Source organism: Phocoena phocoena, chromosome 20 (genome assembly GCF_963924675.1).
Source record: "Phocoena phocoena chromosome 20, mPhoPho1.1, whole genome shotgun sequence".
In the NCBI taxonomy this organism is placed as follows: domain Eukaryota; kingdom Metazoa; phylum Chordata; class Mammalia; order Artiodactyla; family Phocoenidae; genus Phocoena; species Phocoena phocoena.
The window spans coordinates 54,754,698-54,780,167 of NC_089238.1; the positions used below are offsets into that span (position 1 = coordinate 54,754,698).

The 25,470-nt window shown below is 56.4% G+C and overlaps 2 protein-coding genes across 4 annotated transcripts in view; one reads left to right on the forward strand and one right to left on the reverse strand.

The window, feature by feature from the left end:
- NECAB2 (N-terminal EF-hand calcium binding protein 2) overlaps positions 1–13,540 on the forward strand; it is a 37,068-nt gene extending 23,528 nt beyond the window's left edge. For 2 of the 3 annotated variants that reach the window (XM_065899131.1, XM_065899133.1), the window contains 8 exons: positions 3,607–3,743; positions 6,123–6,241; positions 6,455–6,534; positions 9,567–9,620; positions 10,175–10,287; positions 12,427–12,504; positions 12,953–13,044; positions 13,512–13,540. In XM_065899131.1, the coding sequence (XP_065755203.1) occupies positions 3,607–3,743; positions 6,123–6,241; positions 6,455–6,534; positions 9,567–9,620; positions 10,175–10,287; positions 12,427–12,504; positions 12,953–13,044; positions 13,512–13,540 (702 nt within the window). The remainder of the gene's footprint in view (positions 1–3,606; positions 3,744–6,122; positions 6,242–6,454; positions 6,535–9,566; positions 9,621–10,174; positions 10,288–12,426; positions 12,505–12,952; positions 13,045–13,511) is intronic. The other variant, XM_065899132.1, reaches the window with a different exon arrangement.
- Positions 13,541–19,359: 5,819 nt separating this feature from the next.
- The window catches only part of SLC38A8 (solute carrier family 38 member 8), a 29,927-nt gene continuing 23,816 nt past the window's right edge, over positions 19,360–25,470 (reverse strand). The window contains exons 6-10 of the mRNA XM_065899551.1: positions 25,120–25,234; positions 23,663–23,810; positions 23,074–23,282; positions 21,826–21,877; positions 19,360–19,453 (exon numbers count right to left, since the gene is read on the reverse strand). Coding sequence (XP_065755623.1) covers positions 19,360–19,453; positions 21,826–21,877; positions 23,074–23,282; positions 23,663–23,810; positions 25,120–25,234 — 618 coding nt within the window. The remainder of the gene's footprint in view (positions 19,454–21,825; positions 21,878–23,073; positions 23,283–23,662; positions 23,811–25,119; positions 25,235–25,470) is intronic.

The following is a 25,470-nucleotide window of genomic DNA, read 5'->3' on the forward strand; positions in this document are numbered from 1 at the left end:
TTTGGGTCTTCTGCCCATTTTTCGATTGGGTTGTTTGGTTTTTTGTTACTGAGTTGTATGGGCTGTTTGTATATTTTGGAAATTAAGCCCTTGTTGGTCACATCATTTGCAAATGTTTTCTCCCAGTCTGTAGTGTCTTTTCTTTTCTTTCTTTCTTTTTTTTTTTTATGGTTTCCTTTGCCGTGCAAAAGCTTATAAGTTTGACTAGGTCCCATTTGTTTACTTTTCCTTTTACTTCTGTTGCCTTGAGAGACTGACCTAAGAACACAGTGGTATGTTTGATGTCAGAGAATGTCTTGCCTCTGTTCTCTTCCAGGAGTTTTATGGTGTCATGTCTTGTGTTTAGGTCTTTAAGCCATTTTAAGCTTATTCTTGTTTATGGTGTTAGGGTGTGTTCTAACGTCACTGATTTGCCTGCGGCTGTCCAGCTTTCCCCGTACCACTTGCTGAAGAGACTTCTTCCCCATTGTATATTCTTGCCTCCTTTGTCTAAGATCAACTGACCGCAGGTGTGTGGGCTTACTTAGCACAGTTTTGACCTGCTTCTTTTCTGACCTGGGCTGGTTCATGCCTCCATAGGCAACCTGGTGATCCCCTGCTCTCGGGAGGTCACCACGTTGATGCCGAACTTAGGGCCTAGTGCACTGCAGCCTGGAACTCCTGGGCTCAAGTGATCCTCCTGCCTCAGCCTCCCAGGAAGCTGGGACTGCAGGCATGTGACACCATGCCTGGCCCAAAGAATCCACCTCAGAGGAGGAAGGAAGGAAGGAGGCTGTGAATTCTTCTTCCCTAATACTTTATCCCTGTCCACAACAACATCAAGAACACCACCACCATCACCATCTTCATAACCATTACCATTACTGCCATCTTCACCACCACCATTACCACCACCATCTTTACCATCATCACCACCATCACCTTCATCATCAGCATCCTCTTCATAACCATCACCACCACCATTACCGCCATCTTCACCATCATCACCATCATTACCACCACCTTTACCACCACCATCATCACCACCACCATCTTTTTTTACATTTTTTATTTATAATTTAGTTATTTTAAATTATTTTTATTGAAGAATAGTTGATTTACAATGTTGTATTAATTTCTGCTGTACAGCAAAGTGACTCAGTTATATACATGCATTTTAAAAATATTTTCCATTATGGTTTATCCCAGGAGGTTGGATATAGTTCCCTGTGCTATACAGTAGGACCTTGTTGTTTATCCATTCTATGTATAATAGTTTGCATCTGCTAATTCCAAACCCCCACTCCCCCTCCCCCTTGGCAACCACCAGTCTGTTCTCTATATCCATGAGTCTGTTTCTGTTTTGTAGGTACGTTCATTTGTGCCGTACTTTAGATGCCACATATGAGTGATGATATATGGTATTTGTCTTTCTCTTTCTGACTTACTTCATTTAGTATGGTAATCTCTAGTTGCATCCATGTTGCTGCAAATGGCATTATTTTGTGTTTTTTTTATGGCTGAGTAGTATTCCATTGTGTATATATGTACCACATCTTCTTTACCCATTCATCTGTCTATGGACATTTAGGTGGTTTCCATGTCTTGGCTATTGTGAATAGTGCTGCTGTGAACACAGGGGTGCATGTATCTTTTTGAATTATAGTTTTGTCCGGACATATGCCCAGGAGTAGGATTGGTGGATCATATGGTAACTTTGTTTCTAGTTTTTTGAGGAACCTCTATACTGTTCTCCATAGTGGCTGCACCAACTTACATGCCCACCAACAGTGTAGGAGGGTTCCCTTTTATCCACACCCTCTCCAGCATTTGTCATTTGTAGACTTTTTAATGATGGCCATTCTGATGGGTGTGAGGTAGTTTTGATTTGCATTTCTCTAATAGTTAGCAGTGTTGAGCATTTTTTCATGTGCCTTTTGGCTGTTGCATGTCTTCTTTGGAGAAATGTCTGCTTAGATCCTCTGCCCATTTTTGGATTGGGTTGCTTGTTTTTTTTGTTATTGAGTTGTGTGTGCTGTTTGTATATTTTGGAGATTATGCCCTTGTTGGTCGCATCATTTGCAGATATTTTCTCCCATTCTGTAGGTTGTCTTTTCGTGTTTTTGTTTTTTTTTATGGTTTCCTTTGTGGTGCAAAAGCTTGTAAGTTTGATTAGGTCCCATTTGTTTATTCTTGTTTTTATTTCTGTTGCTTTGGGAGACTGACCTAAGAAAACATTGATACATTTTATGTCTTTGGGAGACTGACCTAAGAAAACACTGATACATGTTATGTCAGAGAATGTTTTGCCTATGTTCTCTTCTAGGAGTTTTATGGTGTCATGTCTTATGTTTAAGTCTTTAAGCCATTTTGAGCTTACTTTTGTGCATGGTTTGAGGGTGTGTTCTAATTTCATTGATTTACCTGTGGCTGTCCAGTTTTCCTAGCACCACTTGCTGAAGAGACTGTCTTTTTCCCATTTTATATTCCTGCCTCCTTTGTCAAAGATGAATTGACCGTAGGTGTGTGGGTTTATTTCTGGCCTATCTATTCTGTTCCGTTGATCTGTGTGTCTCTTTTTGTACCAGTACCACATTGTTTTGATTACTGTAGCTTTGTAGTATTGTCTGAAGTCTGGGAGAGTTATGCCTCCTGCTTTCTTGTTTTTTTCCCCCCTCAGGATTGCTTTGGCAATTCTGGGTCTTTTATGGTTCCGTATAACTTTTTCGATTATCCTAGTTCTGTGAAAAATGTCATTTGATAGGGATCACATTAAATCTGTAGATTGCTTTGGGTAGTTTTGTGATTTTTAACAATATTCTTCCAATCCAAGAACATGGGATATCTTTCCATTTCCTTGAATCCTCTTTAATTTCCTGTATTAATGTTTTATAGTTCTCGGCATATAAGTCTTTCAGCTCCTTGGTCAGGTTTATTCCTAGGTTTTGTGTGGTTTTTTGGTGCGATTTTAAAAGGTATTGTTTTTTTGCATTCCCTTTCTGATGTTTCATTGTTAGTGTAAAGAAATGCAACCGATTTCCAAATGTTAATCTTGTATCCTGCTACTTTACTGAATTCCTTTATTAGATCTAGTAGTTTTTCTGTGGAGTCCTTAGGGCTTTCTATTTATCGTATCATGTCATCTGCATATAGTGACAACTCTACCTCTTCCCTTCCAATTTGGATACCTTTCATTTCCTTTTCTTGTCTGATTGCTGGGGCTAGAACTTCCAGTACTATGTTGAACATAAGTGACCCACCACCGCCTTTCTCATCATCATCACCATCATAGCAGCCACTGTATACTGGGTATTTGCTATGTGACAAACACAGTGCTGAGCATGTTATATAATTTTTTCATTCAGTCCTTACTACAGTGTTATGAGATAGCTACTACGGTGACTTCTGTTGTGGTATGGAGGTCACAGTACTAGTAATTGGTGAAGCCGGGGCTCAAACCTTGGTCTCTTGAGTCCATACCCCTGCCTTCATGCTGGAGCCCTGTGATACCCCCATCCCAGTGCAGAGACACTGACCCTAGGTGTCCCCCCACCCCTGTACCAGTTCTCTACCCACGATCCCTCCCCAACTCCTTTCCCCTCTGTGCCCCTTGCCTTCCCGCCACAGGTGTATGAGGGCGGGAGCAACGTGGACCAGTTTGTGACACGCTTCCTCCTGAAGGAGACGGCCAATCAGATCCAGTCCCTGCTGAGCTCGGTGGAGAGTGCGGTGGAGGCCATCGAAGAGCAGACCAGCCAGATCCGGTGCGTCCATGGGACGTTGTGGGGGCCTGTGGGAGTGGGCCGTGGGAGTGGGCCGTGTGTGCACTGACCTGCTGCCTGGTGGGGACGTTCGTGTGCTTGGGGGCTGGGTGACCTTGGGGAAGCCGCTGTTCCCCTCTGTGCCTCCACTTCCCCAGCTCTTTAAGTGGGGACGATTATATACCCGCCTTCTCACAGAGTTACGACTAGTTCCTAGGCTCTGATCAATTTGGCCACATTTCCATATCGCTCACATTATTGTTTAGCTAAAACTATTCTGTTGTTTGACTCATTTTTTAAAACCTGGGAATAAATTTAGGAGACTCTGGTGGCTGTTACCATCATTCGAAAACAAGTATCACATGCTGTGAGTGAAGAAATTGAAAAAACAAGCGCTGTTGGTGCCTGCAGTCAGCTTGGACCCTGAGGCCTGCTCCCTCTTTGTTCAGAAGGAGAGGCTGTGAGATCATAGATGGGCATTGAAAACAGGAGCATCAAAGCATGACCTCAGAACGATTGAAAGAGCAGTGAAATGAAGGGGTTTTCTCCCAATGTTAGTGTTATTTAAAGCCTTGTTTGTGGGTCCTTGAAGCCATGGAAAAGTACCTGGGGTCCCCCCTCTTTGCAGGGGGACACTGTTGGGGCGGTGAGATGGGGGTCCGGAGAGTTAGCAGTCTCCTTCCGGCCTGGCAGGGCCAGCCCCTGGGGGCCACGAGCCCTCCCATTTGCTGTCCCAAGTTCCGGCCAACTCCTCTGTGCCGGTTCTTCCCGCGGTTTCCCAGGCAGAGACCCAGCACAGCAGGGTGTTGGTTGCTGGGCCTGGGGGTTTGTGTTTTTTTGGTTGGTGGGGGGCTTGTCCCAGTCAGATATGACTGCAAAGGCTGCTCAGTGATGCTGTTCGCAAAATGCCTTTGTTCTGAACACCTGCAGCCCGGTCACCTAGGATATGCACAGTGCAGATTCCTGGGCTCCGGCCGTGGCCGCTGGATTAGGGTCCCTGGGAGCTGAGCCCAGGACTCTGCATAGCTGGTCAGTCTTGTGATTCGGAGGGTTCCCAGGGTTAACAGCCTCAGCTCTGGAAGTTGTCACATAGATTTTCTTCATTTTTCTTTTTTTATCACTATCTTGATTTTAAAACCTGCGGTTTCTATCCTGTTGCAGAACAGATAGGACTGCTGCGTGATTTTCAGAGCCAATTTCCTGCGCTTTGCCAGTTCCGTCACGTGTCAGCCGTTACACCTGCCTGCCCCATTTTTGGAAGCTTACTTGGGGATGTTATTGGCAGGGGTGGCACATCTGCGATGGGGAGACACATCTGAGGTGACAGGCACTGCCACCTCAGACTGCCCAAATCTCACCTGTTTCGGCTCTCAGCTGCAGGTCCCCTGAGCATCCTCTTTCCCAGGCCTGGGGACGTCGTGACCCAGGCACGAGCCACTGGTTCAGACCCTGCCGCCCTTGGGGGACTCCCACTGTTCCCTCTCGTGGTCTGAGTTTGTTGAGGCGCCACGACTGACACCTCAAGGACTCTGCCAGCCTTTCTCCTCCCTTGGGGCGGGGGTTGGCCCCTCTGCACAGGGAGGGGCTGCTGGGCTTTCAGGCTCACAGGAGGCAAATTCCAGAACATTAGCAAGGCAGCCCTGGGGACCAGGCGTGTCGGCCGTGCACACAGGAGTGTGTGTGTGTGTTGGGGGGATATGTACGTCTGTGGTGGGTTTTCCAGCATTTTTGCACATGGGGGTTTGGGCATTTGTTGAGTCACTACCACGTGCCGGGCACAGTGTTTGGTGGGCTGTGTGTGCACGTCAGGGATGCCGGGTGCTGTGCGTGTGTGTCCACATCAGTAGCGTGCGTGCCGGGTGGCGTCACGACAGGATGGGGCCAGGCTGAGGTCAGGATCACGGGTCTTTGTCAGATGCCCGCTGTCGACTGTGTCTTAGGGCTTCCTTTTTTGGACAGGGGGCTTGTTAGCCAATGCAGGCCCCCCACCCCAGAGGGCAGTGAACGCTGAATCGGCTCCCAGCGAGGCCGGCAGGGCCGGGGAGAGGGGCAGCCGTGGGCTGTGGGGAGGCTGGGGGCCTGGCTCAGCCTCGCCCGGCCCTGGAACTAAACCTCCCGGGAACAGGGTCTGGGTTCCTGGAAAGGATCTGAGTTCATCCCAACCCGGCCCCGCTTGCAGCGTGGCCTTGGCCAGTGGGCCTGGTGTCCCCCTTTGTAAAACAAAGGCCACGATGCTCACTTCACAGGGCCGGGGCTCCACGGAGTGAGTTCTGTGCACATTTCAGCCCCCAGTCGCTGCTTAATGTTTGTCGAAGCTGCCACAGGCGGCCAGAGCCCCCCTGCAGCCCCCCTCATAGTGTGTGTTGCCCCACTCCTCTGCAGACAGAACCACAGCAAACCCAGCCACAGCATAGTGGAGACCTGGTCTGGGAGCTCCACTCCCGTCTACGCCCACAACCACAAGCTCATGGCCGTGGAGCAAGGGACTAGCTTCCCACTTGGTGAGCGAGCAGTGGCCCAGAGTGGGGGGCACTGGCTGGGGGGTCCTGGGGGGAATTCTGAGAGTGGTCCACATGGGGCCTGAGCCTCCCATGGGGACCGAGCCTGGGAGGGCTGGGGACAGGTCTCAGCGCCGGGGCGGGGCCGGGAGCTCCCCTCCACCTTAGGCCTGGCCCTGCCCCCTGCCATTCAGCATCTCTGTTCTTCTTCCCCAGTCACCTCAGACTCCAGGGAGGAGGGCCTGGAAGCCCAGGTCAGCAGGTTGGCGGGGCTGATAGGACGGCTGGAGAGCAAGGTGAGCCCACTGAGCCCTCGCCTCTGTCCCTGCATCCACCCTCCGCCCTCCCAGCCCCCAGGGAGTGCAGAGTGAGGCCAGAGCTCGAGACGGAAGTCAGGAAGCCCTGGAAAGGACATTCCCCAGGTGGAGGACTAAGGGTGGACGCCGGGAACGGGTCCATTGTATAGGAGCCGAGGAGAGGAGCGGCTGTGGAGGGTGGGCGGGCAGCCAGGAGGGGCGTCTCGAGGAACAGAAAGTAGATGGCAGGGCCACGGGCAGCAAGGGGACAGAGCTTCAAGGAGGCGTTAAGGCGGCGGCGTGGTCTGGGCAGGTGGTAGCCTAGACCCAGCAAGGTGGTGGGTGAGGGATGGTGATGTCCCAGGAGAGATTAGAATGACCGGCAGCGTGAAGTTTCTTAAAATGTGACGTGACACATCCACAAGTGATGGAAAGTGGCACAGCCTTTATGGGATCGTGTTTTCGGAGAACATTTCACGGCTCGGTAGGCACTCAGGATACGATTGTGTTCGCTTTGCAGGGCTGCCAGAACTGGGGCTTAAACCCCGGCATTTATTCTCTCACACGTCAAGGCTAGAAATCTGAAATCAGGATGTTGGCGGGGCTGGTTTCTTCTGAAGCCTCTCTCGTTGGCGTGTAGACAGCCGTCTTCTCCCTGTGTCTGTGTGTGTCTGTGTCCTGATCTCTTCTTATAAGGCCACCAGTCATATTGGATTAGAGCCCACCCATGTGACCTTATTCTAACTTAATCACCTATTCAAAGGTCCTGTCTCCAAATATAGTCACGTTTCGCGGTACTGGGGATTGGGACTTCAACATATGAATTTTGGGGGAACACAGTTCAGCCCATAACGATTATCATTCGTTGGAAGAAAGAAAATAATTTGCCTTAAGGTTTACCAACAGGCTCCAGTATCAGACTGCCTGTATTTGAATCCTGGCTATACCGCTTAACAGCTGTGTGACCTTGGGCCAGTGACCTACCCTCTCTGAACCTGAGTCCTCCTCTAACCACAGAGAAAATAATCAGAATGGCACCTCTCACAGGGTCATTGTGAGGATTAAATTAAATGATGTCTTAATGGCTTAGCACAGAGCCTGCTGCATAGTTAGCATTTAATATTAACAATGTTGTTTAGCAGTTATTATTAGACATTCTGATGCCAGAACCTATACACATACCATACCTTTATATCGACATAAACCAAGAGAGCAGGGATCTCCAGGCTGTGGGGTTGCAGTGGCAAGTTTACATTTTTCCTACTTCGCTGAATTTTTTTTATATCTTTTGCAAAAGGGCAAAAGAAAAATAGTGCTTTGATGGGTTTGTGGGTTAGTTCTGAGGGATTCGTGAGGGCAGTGGGTGGGGCTCCCCAGGAGGAGGTGAGGCTGAGACTTGGAGAGGAGTCCGAGGGAGGAGGCGGCCATCCCACCTGCAGGTCTGAGGCCGAGGTGGGATCTCCCCCCCGCTCCCCCGGCTTCCCCCCCCCCCCCCACTAAAGCCAGCTGCTGGGTGGGAGCGGTGGGAAAGGCTCGGCGGGGACCCTGAGGTCCGGTTGTCATAACAACTCTGCGGGCGCCCCCAGGGGGAGGCTCTTTGAAGTTTATTTTTAGCGCCCCAGTCGCCTTAACAACCGGCTGGCTGGAAACCAAGGAGCACCTGGGCGTCCTGGAGACGGGGCGGGGGCCCTCTTCCCAGCCTCTGATTGGCCCGAGCTGCGAGCAGGGGCCAATCCGGGACCTGCTCTGGACCCCGCCCTCCAAGGGCGAACCTGAGCGCTCCTAGCTGTGCCTGGGCTCCTGGAACGCTGGGACGGCGAGGCAGGGAGACGGGGCGGGGGGCGCAGACGTGGGTGCCGCCGCCCCTCCTCCACCCTCATCTTTACCTCATCCTCACTGCCGCGGGGCCCAGCTGGCCAGGAGAAATCAAGGGAACCAGTGCTCTCCAGGAGCCCATCTACACGGTTTTAAAACCACGGAAAGAGACTTGCCCTGCCAAGCAGACCTTGGCCGCCTACAAACGCCTACATGCACACCCTATGTCCCCGGAAAGTCAGTACCCTCTCTGGGACTGGTGTGTAATTTATGGGGCCCCTAGTTTCAACATTATTAAGAATGTCCAGGTGGTGACTGCATGGGTCATGGCCCTGCACATCGGCCGGGTGGGTGCGGGATTGCACCAGGGACACGGGCTGCCCTCGTGGAGGATGGACAGGGATGGGCACAGAGGTTGCCTTTATTGGGGTGCCCACGAGAAAGGAAGAAGGATCCTGATTCCGTGGATCAGGAGAGAGGCTTGGCATCAAAGTCAGACTCTGACCCTGGACCCGCTTCTGTGGCCTCTGGGTTCTCTGCTCTGCAATGATGGTGCTGGGCACCATTACAGACACAAGCACGTGAGAGTGCACGGGCTTCCTGCTTTCCTAGAGCTCACAGTAGGGCAGCCACGACCTCGGGGAGTCTGGCAAGTTACATAAGATTTGGTAGAGAGGGTTTAGCCCCCAGGGCCGGTGGAAGGCCAGCGAGCACAGACCACCTCATTCAGGCCGTTACATTCGTGAGGCGCCAGGGGCTGTGACTGGGGGCGACGTGTAAGTTGTCGGGGAACCTGTTGCCAGCAAGGCTGTCGGCGGAAGTTGTGACAAAACCCCAGCGTCCTGGGTTCAGCACAGGGGAGCCTCCTTCGTGTGCTCTGCAATTGGCGTGCTTGGCCTCTGTGGCTCCAGTGCCCCCTGGATGCCACGGCCAGAAGGGATCTGTGCCACTCGCTGTGGTTGGCCTTGCAGCCTGGCTTCCCGGCTCCTCTCTTGAGCCAGCACTGTGCCTGGAGGGTGGGCTGAGCCCTGCGCAGAGAGGCCTGGCCCTGGGAGCTCCCACCCGCTTGGGGACTCCAGAGCCGCTGGAACCATGGGGTGGAGGGGCTGGAGCTCTTCGGTGGCCCTGGGAGCTCAGGTGTCACTGTGGTGGTCCTGGGAGCCTCCCTGCAGCGGTGGCCTCTGTCTCTGGCCTCTCTTCACGCTTTGTTGTTGCAGACCCTTTGGTTTGACCTCCAGCAGCATCTCTCGGATGAAGAAAGCACCAACATGGTGAGGACCCCTCTCCTGTGGCCCCGTCCCTGCCTGAGCCAGGCCTCAAGATGCAGGTGGCTTAGTGTCCCTGGGACCACCACAAGGGGAGATGCAGCCCCAGCACTTGGCCACCCTCCCCTCCCATGAGCATTCTTAGAGGCTCCAGGGCTGTGATCAGTGGGGCCCAGAGCAACGTAATCAGCAGGACAGTGACGTCAAAATGCCGATTCAATCAGAAACAATTTTGCTGGTCACTCGTTTTGTTGTGTCCTGGACCCGAAGCCTTGCAGGCAGCTCCCAGTCTCTCTGGAGCCTCTTTAAACGTCTCTGTCTGTTTTTTTCAGCACTTGTGGGACTACTCCCTGTATTTGGCTTCTTAAGTTTAGCTCATTTTTCGCTAGTTTCTACGTGTAAGAATGAAAAGTGTGTGTGTGTAGGGGGGTGTGGGTCGGTTTTATTCTGAAGAAGTTGTCCTGTCCTGGGGAGGCAGGCTCCTGGGATGGGCGGGGTCCCGGGGGAGGCGGGCTGCCAGGGAGCCTGCAGGGTGGCTCACTGGTCCTGTGGTCCCGGAGCATCTGCAGCTGGTCCGGCAGGAGATGGCCGTGTGCCCTGAGCAGCTGGTCGAGTTCCTGGACTCCCTGCGTCAGTACCTGAGGGGCACCGCCGGAGCCAGGAACTGCTTCCAGTGAGTAAGCCGCGGGGCACGGTGGTGGCTGGGAGCTGTGTCTGGGGTGGAGGCACGGGGCAGGACCGGCCTCACCCCTGAGAACACTGCGGACCCCAGGGAAGCCCCCTAGCGGGGTGGTCCTAGCGCGGGCTCTTCCTTGCTGCGCAAACGTGCCAACTGACTTCATCTCGCGGACCTCAGCTTACTCATCTGTAAAGTGGGTCCACTGCAAAGTGGGTCCACTGCCCGGACCCACTCCCTGGTGGGGTTGGAGGCGTCAGTGGAATAATGACCGTGGGGGGTACAGGCCAGTGCCTGGCCCCCAGCGCCCACTCAGCGTTAGCCGCCACTCGGGGGCCTCACCCTCTGGTCCCTGCGGCCAAGGCCTGCCTCCTTGCTGGGGGTGGTCCCAGAGGGCCGTTGGCGCAAGCTGCCGGGCTGTCTCCCGTCCGTGGCCCACCCGTCGATGTCCAGTGGTAGGCTCCGTGCCCGTTCCCCGCCTCGAGTCTCTCCCTCCCCGGTTGCTTTTTTCCTACCTCAAGAGTACATGTGCCTCCACCTGCTTCCCAGTGAAGCAGGGGGGCCAGGCCTGGGATGCAGCGTGACTCAGCCGCTCTGGCTGCACGTTAATTCCAGGTGGCGGCAGACGGCAGGTGAAGAAAGATGATTCCGGTTGGCGGTGGGCGCCGTGCAGGCCAGCGAACGGGGGGCTTTGGGGAGGGGGGGGCTGAGGCTGAGTGATGAGCAGCCCCCCCCTCCCCGCCGCAGAATCTGAGGCCTGGCACAGGCTGGTGCCCAGACCTGGCGTGGCAGTGAGGGTGCCGTGTTTGAGAAAAAGCAAGCAGCTGGTGTGGCTTGACAGAGTGACCCAGGGCTGGGTAGGTCAGATGGCCAGAGAGGCAGGCAGGCCCTGCTCGTTCCGGGGACCAGGGACCATGGGGGAGAGATGCTTAGGCAGGAGGGAGACTCGGTCTTGCCTCCTTTGTGTAAGAAGGGGTGGCAACAGGTATGCAGCTGGTGGCCAGGGAGAGGCCCTGCAGTCACCCGGAGGGGGCACTGGTCTTGGCACGATGTGGGCAGAGCTGGGGTCTGTTTTGGAGTGGGGCTGACTGGACTTGCCGGGATGGGGTGGGGGGGGCTGCTGAAAGAGGAGGCCAGGTGGAGTGTGAGATTCTTCAGGAACTCGATGGCTGGGCGGGAGAAGCCGCAGAAGGTCAGGCGCGGTGGGTGCGGGGAGTCGCACAGGCCTTGTGGGCCACGTTAAACTTCAGATGCCATTCGAGGTGCCGATGTACAAGTGGGGAGAGCCGGGGAGCGGTGGGCATGCAGGTGTCACCCGGAGCCACGGGAGCTGTGTGCTCACTATGGGAGACGGCACGGAAGAAGGGGGCCTAGGGCTGGGAAGGGCCGGGAGGGGGCAGCATGCAGCAGGGCCTCCTCGCTGCAGCCCCAAACCTGGCATTGCCTGTAGTAATGCAGCAGACCCACCGGGGCAGGATTCTCCTGAGGGGGTGTGGGAAAAGGAGAAGGAACGGGGCAGGTGGCCGAGAGGTCAGATAGGGTGGTATCGTGACCTCGGAGAGGCCGGCCCTCCCTCTCCCCCTCTCCCGGGGTCGGCCACCTTCTTAGAGGCACCCCCACCTTGCTCCATCCCCCCCAGCCTGGGTCTCGGCTTATTTGAAATGGGGTGAGTACCCTGGTGCTCACACAGGGACGGCAGCTCAGGGACTTGGGCCATGTCTGATTCTCCTACTTTTAAGGATTAAATGAAAGAATGATTATGAAGGACAGCGTGGCAGGTGGAAGATGCTTTTAGTTTTAAAGGTAGGTTTTTCAATGACTAGAAAGCCTTTTTCAAAGATGTTCACTGTCATTCATTCAGCAGCCATGCTGGCCCCAGTACCGGGGGGCCAGGCCTTGCTCTAGAGGGTAGAGAGCTGGTCCTGGAGGGTTCGGTGGGGGGGGGGGGGCCTGAGCAGAAAGGGAGCGTCTTACTGAGAGCAGCCTCGGGGGGTGACAGGCTGCCTTGCGGGCCTGTCACCAGCCCCGAGCCTGGCTCAGGGGAGGCCCTGTCTGGGGGCCGTGTGGCCCTGTGTGCACCCCAGCGGGGAGCAAGCAGGCCGGCAGCCACCGAGTCTGGTCTCTCTCCTTTTGCAGCATCGCGGCCGTGAGGCTGGCGGACGGCGTCACCTTCGTGGTCTACGAGTTCTGGGAGACAGAGGAGGAGTGGAAGATGTAGGCCTGGCCACGCACGTTGTCTAGTGTCAGCCCTCGGTCGGGGGTTAGGTGGTGGGACGGGGGGCGGGGACCTGCCCCGGCCCCCTTTCCAGGCCCTTCCTTGTCCCAGAGGCTCCTTGGCGGGGAGGGTGAAGAGTCGGGGTTCTAGCGGCATCCACCGCTCAGACGGCTGGGCCTCAATCCACTTGGAGGTGGCGTTTCTCAGGCTGGACCTGAGAATCTGGGCTCCTGACCAGCCCTGGGAGCAGAGGCCAGGGTTGCTCCTGTTTCAAAACTGCTACCCAAGGATAAAAATCCAGAAAGTTCTCTCAGTGAAGGTTGCTCATGGGGAGGCAAGAGCCAGCCTGTGCCCCCGCCCCCACCTTCGCACCAGGGCTCTGAGCCCCGAGCTTGGCTGACTGGGGTGTGGGCCCCGAGAGCTAACGGGCGGCCCCCTGCGTTGCAGGCACCTGCAGAGCCCCGTGTGCAAGGCGTTCCGGCACGTCAAGGTGGACACGCTGAGCCAGCCCGAGGCCCTCTCCCGGATCTCCGTGCCAGGTAGCGGGGAGGAGGGCCTGGACCAGCTACAGAGGGAGCGGGCCTGGACCAGCTACAGAGGGAGCGGGGACGCCACGGGCCCGGGCCCGGTAGAAACGGCTGAGCTGAGGCCCAAACCACCCTAGACTCTTCTGTTGCCTTAGCTGCCAGGAAGTGTCGTCCACCAGAGGGGGTCCTAGACAAGGCAGGGAGGCCGGGCCTCAGGGCCACGCCCAAGGCCAGGGCCCTGAGCCCAGCCAGACTGCCATTCCCTCCATGGGCACGTGATCTGCCCCCAGGACAAGCACCTCTGTGCCCTTCGTAGGGCCCGGCCCCTGGCTTTGTGCACCCACCTCCCCACGGCGCCCCCTGCCGCCCACCTGGCACAGAGTTGGCACTGGCAGAGGAGCGGCAGGCTCTCTGGCCCGGAGGGGGGAGGGGCCGCTGCAGCCTCCTCCCCCTGACGCGTCTCCCTCCCTCCTCTCCAGCTGCCTGGTGCACCCTGGGTCGCGACTGAGCCCCTGCCGCCCTGCTCCCTCGGATGAAGGACGTGCACTCTTTTCTAGAAACTGTGGTATACGAGCTGTCTTTTCAGTCGAAGAAGGTCTATTCCCGCTGGTTGAAGTGAAGGCGAACCCCCGCCCCGGCACTCCCCCGCCCCCAGCGCATGGCCACACAGGACCAGCCCCCACGTCCTCAGCCGGGCTCGCCCCTCACCCTTCTCTCCCCTCCTCCTCCTGCGAGGAGCTGGGACCCTGTAGTGCCCCCCAGGCCCGGGCCGAGCCCGCAGGCGGCGGTAGACCCCATGTAGCCAGTGCCCTGCTAGGCAAACAGCCGCCCGGGACAGGCACCCAATAAATAAACTAGCGTTGGGGACGGCCGCGTGTTTGTTTCCCATTTTCTAGTAGATGACAGCGGGCGCGTGAAGCCCCTTATTAGCCCTGAAACCTGAACCAAGTCGCCTCAGCTGTCTTATCTGTCAAGTGGAAGTGATGCCTCTGAGGTATGTATCTTGACAAACAAGTTCACGCCTGTTGCGAGGGGCGGGGGGGTTCCCCACGACCACCCTCTGCTCGGTAATTCACCAGAAGGCCTCTCGGAACTCAGCCAAGCCATTCTACTCGCGGTTAACGGATTAGGGCAGCAAAAGCATACAGACTGAACTCAGCACGGCGGAGGGTCCCGGAGGGACCAAGCTTAGGGTTGTCCCTTCCCAGTGACTGACACGTGCATTGCAGACAGCACCTGGTTCTTTCTCCCAGAGCTGCCCTGTGACATTCATTACGCATAGGGAACTGCCAGCCAGGGAAGCTCACCTTCAGAGTTTGCACTGGGGGGTGGCTCTGGCTGACCTAGCCTCCAGCCCCTGTGGAGGTCAGGCTGATCCCAAGTGGCCCCAGGTAAACAAAGATACACGTGTCAGGACTTTCCAAGGTCCTAGAGGTTCATCACCTCCTAAGAGCCGAGGGCAAAAGCCAGACCTCCCTGGACACAGTCGATCCTTGACTGTACACCCTGTTCCAACAAGCCAGAAGACCCTAGACTTACAGGTGATTTCAAGTCTGCTGCTGGAACCACGTAAACTTCCCTGGCCACGGTGCAGGAGACAATACACGAAAGTCCCAAGGGACAAGAGAGCCATGCCTCCCTTTCCCACAGCAGGGCGGAAAGGAGGGCAGGTAGGGAGGGGGCTGCTGGGGAGCCAGGGGAGGAGGAGAGAGAGAAAGGGCCTGGACCTGGGCCGCGGTGCCCAGTGAATCATGGGGGCTTGTTGGAAGCGTAAAATGCACATCCCGGCTGAACATGTCAGCATCCTTGCACTCAGCGTCTGTTTTCTCATATGTGAAGTGGGGAGAAGACCCCTCCCTTTGACGATTAAGAACTGCCTGGCTCATGAGAAGGCCACCGCAGGAGGTCCTGCTGACAGCGGCACCTCACCCCACCCTACCGTTCCAGGCTGTTTTACAAAAAATAATCTCAGGGGGTGGGGGCTCTTGGAGGCACAACTGAGGAAGCCCGCCCTCTGGGCCCGTGACCCTCTGCCCCAGCTCTCGCCTCTTGTAGGCTCGGAGCTGACTGCACCCACGGGCACTTAAGCACCTCCTCAGATTCCGAGTGGGTGGAATAGGCTCTGAAGAGAACAAACAGCAACCCTAAAAGGGATAAGAGCCTCCACTTACTTTACCCTCCAGTGCGAGGCACTTTCCTGCGTCATCCTGGGGTCCGCAGGTAGGGAAACCGACACCCAAGGGCAAGCCGCTCAGCAGAGGTCACACAGCCACGTGGCACTGCTTCATCCAAACCCAGAGCAGCTCTCAGAGCAGCTGTCTGCCCCCCAGTGCTGTGCTCTAACCACCTCGCACACAGCAGAGACAGGTGCAGAGGAACGGCTCCGGATTAACACGGTCAGATCCCAGTCCGGTTCCCCCAACAGTTAAAGATGGAAATACCACGTGACCGAGAAATTCCCCGCCCCCGGGATATACCAGGCCCAAAAGAATTGAGGCACTTAAGCAAGCACTTGTGACCGCAGCTTATTCACACGAGCCAGAAGGTAGAAACATCAGTGGACGAATGGACAAACCCAGGTCTGGCCATGCAGTGGATCGTGATAAAGCCATAAAAAGGAACGAAGTCCTGACCCCGCGGCCCCAACACGGGCGACGCTCACACACCCTGTGCTGAGTGAAAGCAGCCGGTCACGGAAGGCCACATCTGCACGATCCCGTGCACACGACACGTCTGGAAGAGTTCAGTCTATGGAAATGGAGGGGTTGCCGGGGGGCTTACTGCTGGGGAAGCGATGGAGGAGGTGCTTGTGTGCCAGCGCGGAGGTACCCAGTGCCCCTGCAGCGTGCACTTCAAAATGGTTAACTTTATGTTACGTGAATCTCATTTTTAAAAAAAATCACACAACTCACCTGCTCAAGCAGATGTTCAGCATCTGGGTCCCTTGCCGAGTCCCGTTCAAAACCCAAGCCTTCCACGGGAGGCATGTGGCCGCCGTCCTGGGTGCGACAGAGGCAACCCCTCAGGTACTGGGCTGCTGCGGTCCCCGTGCATCACCTGGGGGCACCTAGAGCCACTGGAAGGGCACCTCCAGGACACTCGGACCCCCTGTAGCCCATGCTGCTCAGAGCCGCCCATTCACAGCTGTCCCTTGAGACAGGAGGGTCTCTGCACTCAAGCACACGTGTCACCACTGACCGGGATCCTGAGACAGGCTGAGCTCACCCCCATGGCTATGCTGGGAGCGAGGGGCTGCCCTCAGTTTCGTTTTAGAGGGGAACAAACAGGATGGGAACCAAGGGCTGGAGAAGGGAGGAAAGGAGGAGGTGCTGACCCAGGTCCCAGGAAGGACACTGAGGCTAAGAATAGCACTCACGGAGGTTTTCCTGGGTCAGCAACCTGAGGACAAGGGCTGTTTAGAGCGGGGACGGAGCCTGGCCAAGGAGCCAGGGCCGGTAAATGGCAGGCGGAGTCAGCTCCGATGTTCCAGACCCAGAGCCCGTGCTCAGAGCCCTGTGCCACCACCCTGATCTCAAGCACGCCGCTTGAGCCCCTCCGTCCTCCAGCTGCTATCCCGAACCAGTGGGAGGCGCTCGCGGCTGGAGGAGGTCAGTCCGGGAGATGATCATACCTGCCTCACGAGCTCAGACGACAGAGGGCGGCATCCCAGCCTGCATTTCTGTGCATCACGTCCTTGCGTGATCATAGCCGATCTGAGGCTCAGTCCTATGAGAATCCCCTCCACCTGTCAGAGATGGAAACGATCGTACCCAGGGGTGACACCTGTCATCCCTGCAAGAGCCCCACCCTCATCTCTGCTTCGTATTAGTGCCAGGCCACCACCTCCCTGAGGCGCTTTCCAGCTTTGGCATAAGCCCTGTGGTCCTATTTCCCTTTTCCCCTTAGCTGCCAGGAAGCTCAGTGTTCACCTCCTCATACTCCCAACCTAGCTTTTCTGGAAATAAAACTACCATTGCTTGGGTGCCCCCACCCGCTGCTGTAAGTACATGATCACCTTTAGTTCTCACACCGTAAGCCCACATTGCCTCACACACAGTAAGGCTGCTCTGTTTTGCTGGTGGGGAAATTGATTCTTAGAGGAGGTTCATGAACTTTCCAAATCTTAAGTAAATGGCAGAAAGTATTCACAACCAGTCCAACCCCACAGCCACTTCATACACTGCCTCTCTTTTGGGCACGACCCTTACCCGCCATGCTTCGTTCTTACCCAGGACCCTCCGTGAAGGACCCTCTGTGAAGGGTCCTATCACAGCCCACCCTTCCTGGGCAGCAGCACAGTACCAAGCACACAGGGTGTAGATGATAAGTCTTGGACCATCCAAACCCGCTGCCAGCTCTGGGGTGATACATGCTCCCGGAAGTCAGTTCTGCCCTCCCATGTGCCTGTTCTGAGACCCTCGTCCAAGAGGACGCTGTGGCCCCTGCAGGGTGTGGCAGGCCGTGGTGGGGCTGGTCAGCGAGCACTTGGAGAAGGGGCCCGTGTCCCCCTCACTGGGTCAGAGTCTCCGCCAACAGCCAGGGCACTGGGGGTCAGGGGCCCCATCCCCACCCCCTGGGTCAACTAGTTCCCACCCGCCTTGGCCACTCCTAGGAGCAGAAAGAAAATGGACAATGGAATTTAACCCCAAATCAGTCCCAACCCAACTCTGCACCTCACGCGACAGGCGGCCTTGAGTTTCCCAAGCCTCAGTTGCCTCACCTGGAAAATGGGCGAGTTTGAAAACATCACGCTAAGTCAAAGGAACCAGACACAAAAGGCCACATATTGTATGCGTCCATTCACGTAGCAAGTCCAGAATGGGCAAATCCCTAGAGACAGAAAGCGGATCCATGGTTACAGGGAACCGGAGAGAGGGCGGAATAGGGAGTCAAGGCTAACGGGTCCTGGGTTCCTTTGGGGGTGATAAACGTGTGCGGGAATTGGATACTGGTGATGGCTGCACCACTCTGCACGTCTAACGCACACCGAACTGTACACTTTAAAAGGGTGGACCACGTGGTACGTGAATTACATCTCAAAAAAACAAAGTTAATACAGGTGGATAAACTGGAAAAAAACAAACTCTTAACAGTTCCATCACCATCAGCCTCACTGACACGAGATAACAAACAAGGCCCGGCTGCTGCCTACCTGGAGGGAGGTGTCTAAAGGACGTCAGCCCATGCAGGCTCTGGCACTGCTGGCTCCTGGCAGATGTCCCAGGGCAGAGGAAGAGCGACCTGAATCCAGCAACATCCATCCAGGGGTTGCCGGGCCCTGGGCAGGGTCAGTGCCGGGGACAGCGACGCGGGAGCCCCTGGCCCCGTCCTCCTCTCCTCCCCGGCCGTGGGCAGATCCCTGCCCCCTCGGCCGCAGCTCCAGGCGTGGTTCCTCACCCCCGGATCGGGGAGGGAATCATGGAGCAGACAGCGCACTTGGCCTCCAGGCTCTTCAGGTCCAGCCAGCGGAAGGGGCGGGGGCTCTCCTCGGGTCCCCCCCCCAACTGGAGCGAGGCCAAGCACAGGCTGTGTGGCCAGCTCTGGGTACGCATCTCCTTGGGCATTCCCCCATGCCGTGGCACTGCCATCCCCAACGGATGCCGCCCCAAATGCCCTCTGGGCTCTCACCCACCGAGCAATGCCCTTGCCTCGTGTCTTTGATCTCAGCACCCCAAAGCAGGGCTCTCTGGGCCTCAGCACCTGCCTCCCAATTATGGGTTTAACTTATTTTTCTGGGGGACACAGTTTAAGCCCTAACCTCTGGAAACCGTGAATGTGACCTTATTTGGAAATAGGATATTTGCAGATCCCAATTAAGTAATTAAGATGAAGCCATACTGAATTAGGGTGAGCCCTGTAAGAGGGAAATTGAGACAGATACATAGGGAAGATGGCCACGTGAGGGAGGCGGCAGAAATTGGACGCATCCAGCCACAAGCCAAGGAGAACCAAGGATGGCCAGCAACCAGCAGAAGCTGGAAGAGGCAGGAGGGACCGTCCCCCTAGAGCCTGCAGAGGGAGGGTGCCAGCCCCGCCCACACCTTGACCTCAGACTTCTAGCCTCCAGACTGTGAGAGAATGCACTGCTGTTGCCAGAAGCCCCCAGTCTGTGGTCACTTGCAGGGCAGGCCCAGGACACTAAGAAACTCCTCACCACTGCACCAGAAACCCTGAGAACCAGAAGAAGCCCAAATGAGCAGCCTGGGAAGGCAGAACGTGTCCGTTTCTCCAGCATCTTTATGATGAACATCGGTCTCACGGCTGGATGCAGGCAGCCGGACCAGGGCAGCCGTGGAGACCCCATCCCGCTCGGCCGCGGGCCGCCCCTCAGAGCAGCTCCATGACAGCCGCCACCGTGCTCTGCCCGAAGATGAAGGTGCCGACGAGCACGGAGACCACCCCCCAGGCCTCCAGGAAGCACCTGCCAAGTCAACAAACTCACGTCAACACGCGCTCTTCTTCTGGAGTTCTGCACAGACGAGCCAAACACATGTAGAAAACTTATGATGTGAAGCCTAGTAGAGTCCCAATTTGGAAAAAATTCAGGTTACCCTCCTTTACCTGTAGGGATGGGTTTCTGAGACAACAGGAAATAAAGTACCCATGCAATTGAAAAAAAAAAACAACTCTCACCCAATCTGTTGTTTCATAACCTCGTTCCTTCCCAATATTTTATCAAAGACAAAGAAATAGGGGGAGGGAGACACTAGTTTCAAACTCCCTTCTCTTCCGCTTCTTTTCTTTAGGGGGTTAACACCCCCGAAAGTGAGGAAGGAGAAGAAAGCCCTAGGTCACACAGATGGGAACAGCGGCTGGGGGGCCACGGAGGAGGGGACAGAGGTAGCTGGAACTGGTGGTCACGAGACCACATCCACAGGCTTCATAACGTAACCGGGAGAGACGGTGCAGACAGTGAGGCAAGAGCCACGATCCTAAGATTCCCACGAAATGACAGGGATATTTCTGGCCCGTTAACAAAGGCCACAAGGATCCGTTGTCATGGAAAGACCATCTCCAGTTACGCAGCGTGGCGGAGCGGCAGCTCGGTGCCGTAAACACCCGCCTGCCTGAAAGCGGGGAGAGAGGTAAACGTGACGGGGCTGCTGGCTCCTCGGGGCAGCTTTGATGGATCAGGAAGCCCTAAAGCAGCCCTAGGATTAAAAATATCTTTAAAGCCCATCAGTAACAGCTGCTGTGAACTTGGACTGAGGCATCACACAGAAGCAGCAAGACTTGAAAGGGCGCTACAGGGAAAGAACCATGTAGGAGGCCCCCAGGCAACCGGGGCTGGCGCTAAGCCCAAGTCAGCTTTAGAGATGCCCAGAAAAATGCTTCTCAACCCAGAGGGGAGCCCAGCCAGGCCTGCCGCTGTGGGAAGACCAAGCTCGGGCTCCATGTGGCTGGACGAAGGGGAAAGAGAGGCTGCAAGTGGGCCCCAAGTTCACGGCTGCTGTGACATAAGAGAATCTGTACTGGGCTGAATGGTGGTCCCCCAAATTCACATCCACCTGGAACCTGTGAACACGACCTCATTTGGAAATAGGGTCTTTGCGGATGTGATGAAGTTACCGATCTGGAGATGAGATCACCAGGACTGGGGGTGGGCCCTAAGCCCAATGACAGGTATCCTCAGAGGAGAGAAGCAGACGGAGACTTGAGACACAGACACAAGGGAGAGGCTGTGTGAGGACAGAGGCAGGGATGGGAGTGATGCGGCCACAAGCCAAGGACCACCTGGAGCCCCCAGAAGCAGGAAATAGCACAGAATGGAATCCCCCCAAGAGCTTGCAGAGGGCGCGGGGCCCTGCTGACACCATGATTTTGGACTTCTGGCCTCCAGAACTGGGAGGAAATACATTTCTGTTGATTTAAGCCACGAGCAGCCCTAGAAAGCTACTAGTGTCCTCTCTAGCCGTCTTGGCCTCCGTTTTCACATCTGTGAAATGGGACCAGGATCTGCACAGACTCCCGGGTCCCTGGCACCAGCTGAGCTCTGGCCCATCACCCGTGCACACACTCTCTCTCTCAGCGGGGTCCAACTGGGCGCCTCTGTGGCAGAGTACATGGTCCAAGTCACACCACAGGCGGACCCAGCGGAGGGTACTCCGCTGAAAAAAGGGATGGTCCAAACTGTCTTGTCTAACCAGCAACGTGGAGCAGGGAGGGGGTAAGCGTTGGGCCCCGCGTCCAGTTGGCCAGAGTTGAGCCCCAGCTCTGCCCTACTCGCCACCTGCCTGTGGGTTGGTTTCTGCCTCCTCGTCTTTGGGATGGAAATATCCCAGCATCGCAGGGAGAGGAAGGAGTAAAGGGGCTGAGCGTGGGGCCCAGCACTGAGGCATCATCCAACCAGGACCTGCCGTCCTGTTAACAGAACGTGTTGCCCTGGTGCATGGGGGAGCCCACGGCCTCCGGAACTCAGGGATCTGTGGGGCAACAGGACCAGCCTGTACCCACCCTGCCCGGGGTCTGAGTTCAGGATGGGGAAGCACACACGACTTGGGCCTCAAGACGCCGGGAAGACCCCAAATCGCATAAAGCTCCAAGCAGAGACCACAGCGCTCGGAGTGCAAGGACGGTCGCGCATGGACTGAACAGGGCGCGGTGTGCTGGCCTGGGATGGAGCCCCGGCTCAGCCGCCCCCCCCCACCACCGCGCTGTGTGGACAAGGCCCCCCTCCCGGCCTGGCCTGCAGTTCCCTCACACGCAGGACCCGGCAGGCGAGCAGCCTTCACACGCCCCTCCCGCTGAGCCCCGCACACGCTAGAGTCGACACCCTCACGTGCACACACTTACTTAACTCGGGGTCTGACGGGCTCCACGCTGATGGCACAAATGAGGCACAGACCTGCAGAGGAGACACGGGGTCGCACCAGCTCTTCGTTATTGAACCCAAAGCAGCCCCGAGCTCGCAAGGGCTCAACCAACACCCAGCAGTCCCCAGGGACCCGAGAGGCTGCCAGGGCCTTTGCCCAAAGTGGCCCCGCAGGCTGACCCTGCCCCTGGAGAGTGGGCACCGAATGGTGGCTAATGGCGCCACTGTGGGGTCCCCGCTCGACACCCCCTAACACCTTGGCCTCTCCAGCGACAACAACAGCACACACTCACGTCTCCGATGAGATGCAGTGGGTCAGGGCCAGACTTGGGGCCTCACCCCTGGGACGCCTTTGACAACTACCAGCTGACTTTGTTATTTTTTTCTTTCTGTCATTTTTTTTTTTTCTTTTTTAATCGTGCTACTGAGATTTGAAGCCAGACAGCTCTACCTAAAGATCCTGTGGATCTCCCCGCTGCCAAGCCTATCCTGGCCCGTCCTTTCCAGCACGGGAAACAGCTAGAGCTACAAGGCCCCACCCAGGACATGGACTCCCAACCCATACTGTGTGTTCAAGACACAGCATCACTGGTCCATCCGCCCTAGACGGTGGTTGGCCAGCGGGGGCAGGAAGCCAAGGGAGGTGGTGAGGCACTCGGACCCCATCACTCGTGTCTGAGAGCGCTTCCCAGGGCCAGGGGCCGCAGGATCTGGGGTTTCTGCCCCTGCAGTGCTTCCCCTTCTCCGGAAGCCCCTAGCCTTGGCCACCCTGGGTCTGCCAGGCCGGGATAACCCTCAGGCCAATTTGGCTGGAATTTCACATCATCACTCACTAACACTGGGAAGGTTTCCTAGGAACCCATCCATCATGGAAACTGTGTTTGCCTCCCAGATTGGGGGACAAGGAGGAAGATGTTTGTGGGGCACCTTTCAACCACAGGAGTTTCATATCATTGAAAATATTAAATGAAATCCGACAGTGAGTGGCAGCAGCGGGAGGGTAGACAAGGCTGTGAGGCTGACTCGGCCCCGCTACATGCTAGCTATTCCACCCAGGAGGCCTCAGGGCCTCCATCTTCCCATCTGTAGGCTGGGTTGATAACAGCACGCCCACTGAGATGTTAAATGAGGGAAGGTGTGCGAAGCCCCGGCCCCCCGCGCCTGGCCCAGTAAACAGGGCGGGAGCCATCCCTCCTCGCGGGCTCCCACCCCCCACACACGGCCCTCACCTGGGAAGATGAAGATGAAGAAGGAGCTGACGCCACCGATGATGCCGGTGATCTCGCTGAGGTCGGGCAGGAGCAGGGCCATGGCGAGCGTCACGGTGACCCACAGGACGGTCAGCAACATCCGGACCCATGGCCCCGAGGGCTCGGCCAGGCGCTGGGGCCCACACACCCAGCAGCAGCCCCTCCTCCAGAAATCCTGCATCACTGACCTGGAGGCCACGCGCTATGGGCTCCCACGGGCTCCCGGGGGCTGTAGCCCTGCACTCGCCCACCACTGGATGCCCCAGAGTGCTCCCCACCACTGCCCTGCACACCGGCAGGGCTCACTCCCCGGGAACCCCCGCCGCACATGGGGAGCCGACAGGGCGGGGCCACATTGGGCCGCCAAGCTCCGGGGGCCAGCCTCCAGTCCTGACACCAGCTGGGCGACGCTGGCCAAACCACCTGACTCCCCTGCCCGTCTCCTCCTCTAGGAAACGGAGGTGAAGACAGTCCCCACGCCACATGGGCTGGCGTGGTGCCTGGCACGTGCTAATTTTCGACGGGTGCTATGCTCTGCACTGAACCATGTCCCACGAGCTGGCCTCACCTCCCCAGGAAGAGCACAATGGGGTAGACAGTCACGATGGACACAGTGAAGAGGACCCGGGCGACGATAATGACCCCGTCGTTGCCTGGGTAGGACATCAGGATGTCAGCAGAAACGTCTGTCCCAAAAGTCAGGAAGCCGTACACGCCTGTGAAGGGTAAAGGGGGGAACACAAGAGAGCTGATTAGAAAAATGCTGTCCCCCCACCTCAACTCCGATACGCAGACAGCACCCAGATCTGCCGCTGCTAAGGTTTCCCCTAGGAGCTGACAGAAAGTTCTAGAATCTCCCAGGGCTTTCCTGTCCTCAGTCTACAGGATCCTGGTCCTTCTGACTCAAACTCCTGCTGGGCAAAACTGTCCCTTGTCCTTCTTCCAAACAGCTCACGGCACCCGTACAAGTCACCCCCTCGTGGGCGTGGACTGACTGGAAGCAGTCTGAACAATGCTTTTCGTGCCCTGTCCACCCCACCCTTAGAGCACCTAGAGAAAGAAGCTGTCAGTGCGCCCATTTTCCTGACGGGAAAAATCAAGACCCAAGGTGTCAACAACTGTCTGGAATAACACAGCTCATTACAGCAGAAGTCAGGTCCCTACCCTACAACCCAGCACTGCCTCTCGGCCTCCGCGTCACCTGCCCGGTCCTGAGACATCCATCGCTGACCAAGAGCTGTGGTTTGCTTTGGTTTTTCTCCAGTCCCAGGATCCTGCTGGCCCTGGACCATCTGAAGGAGACTCTCAATCACCGGGTCCAACTCAGGGGCCACAGAATGAGAGAGACCTCCCCTGCTAGACAGAAGTCACCCAGCAAGTGTCCAAGGCCCCTGACACATCTGTGGGAGCCCAAGAGCTCCCTGAATCAGAGACTCTGATAGGCTGACGAAAGAAAGGGCTGCTGGGCTGGAGGAAAGCGGCCAGTAGTCAGCCTGAGCCCGGGCCCTGGGCTGTGCACCGGATGTGCCGTGGGACCTCGGGTGTGGCACAGCCCCTCTCTGAGCCACACTTCTGTCACCTCTGAAGACCCTCCTGTGGCAGCGTGTGGACGGTGAAACCCAGTGCATCCAAGAGAGTGTTCTGTAAACCACTGCCTGGATCTAATGCTCCGACAGCCATCACTGATGCACAGCCATCACTGACGCCATCCCACGAGACGGGCAGGCAGGGGCGTGGGGCGTGAAGAGCAGGGGCTTAGGAGACAGACAGGCCAGGGTTTGCATCTCAGCTTTGCCACGTCTAATTGGGAGACCCTGGACAAGCCATGGCAACCCTCTGAGCCTCAGTGGCCTCCGCTATGAATTGTGGACTCTCCTGGGGGTGTTAGGGACAAAAGCAGCACAGGCAGTCAAACCACTTAGCACTGCGCCCAGGACGCGGTAGGGTCTCCATACACACTTGTGATTATCCCGGTTTCTCCCACTGCTCCGCACCCAGGTCCCGGGCACCCCGTGCGGGCCTTACCTGTCAGCGAGTAGACGAGGCAGCAGGCCAGCAAGGACAGCACGGAGACGAGGGCCCAGTGCCCGAGACTCTGGTGGTGCATACTGCAGTAGATGGACACGGCAGCTTCGTGACACTGCAAGGGAGGAGCAGGGTCAACGGGAGTGGAGCCAGCTGGGCGCTAGAATCACCTGGCGCCATCTAAAAAGTCTCAGTGTCTTGGGACTTCCCTGGTGGTCCAGTGGTAAAGAATCCCCCTTCCAATGCAGGGGACATGGGTTCAATCCCTGGTCAGGGAACTAAGATCCCACATGCTGCAGGGCAACTAAGCCCGTGTGCCACGACAAAAATCCCGAGCATCGCAACTAAGAC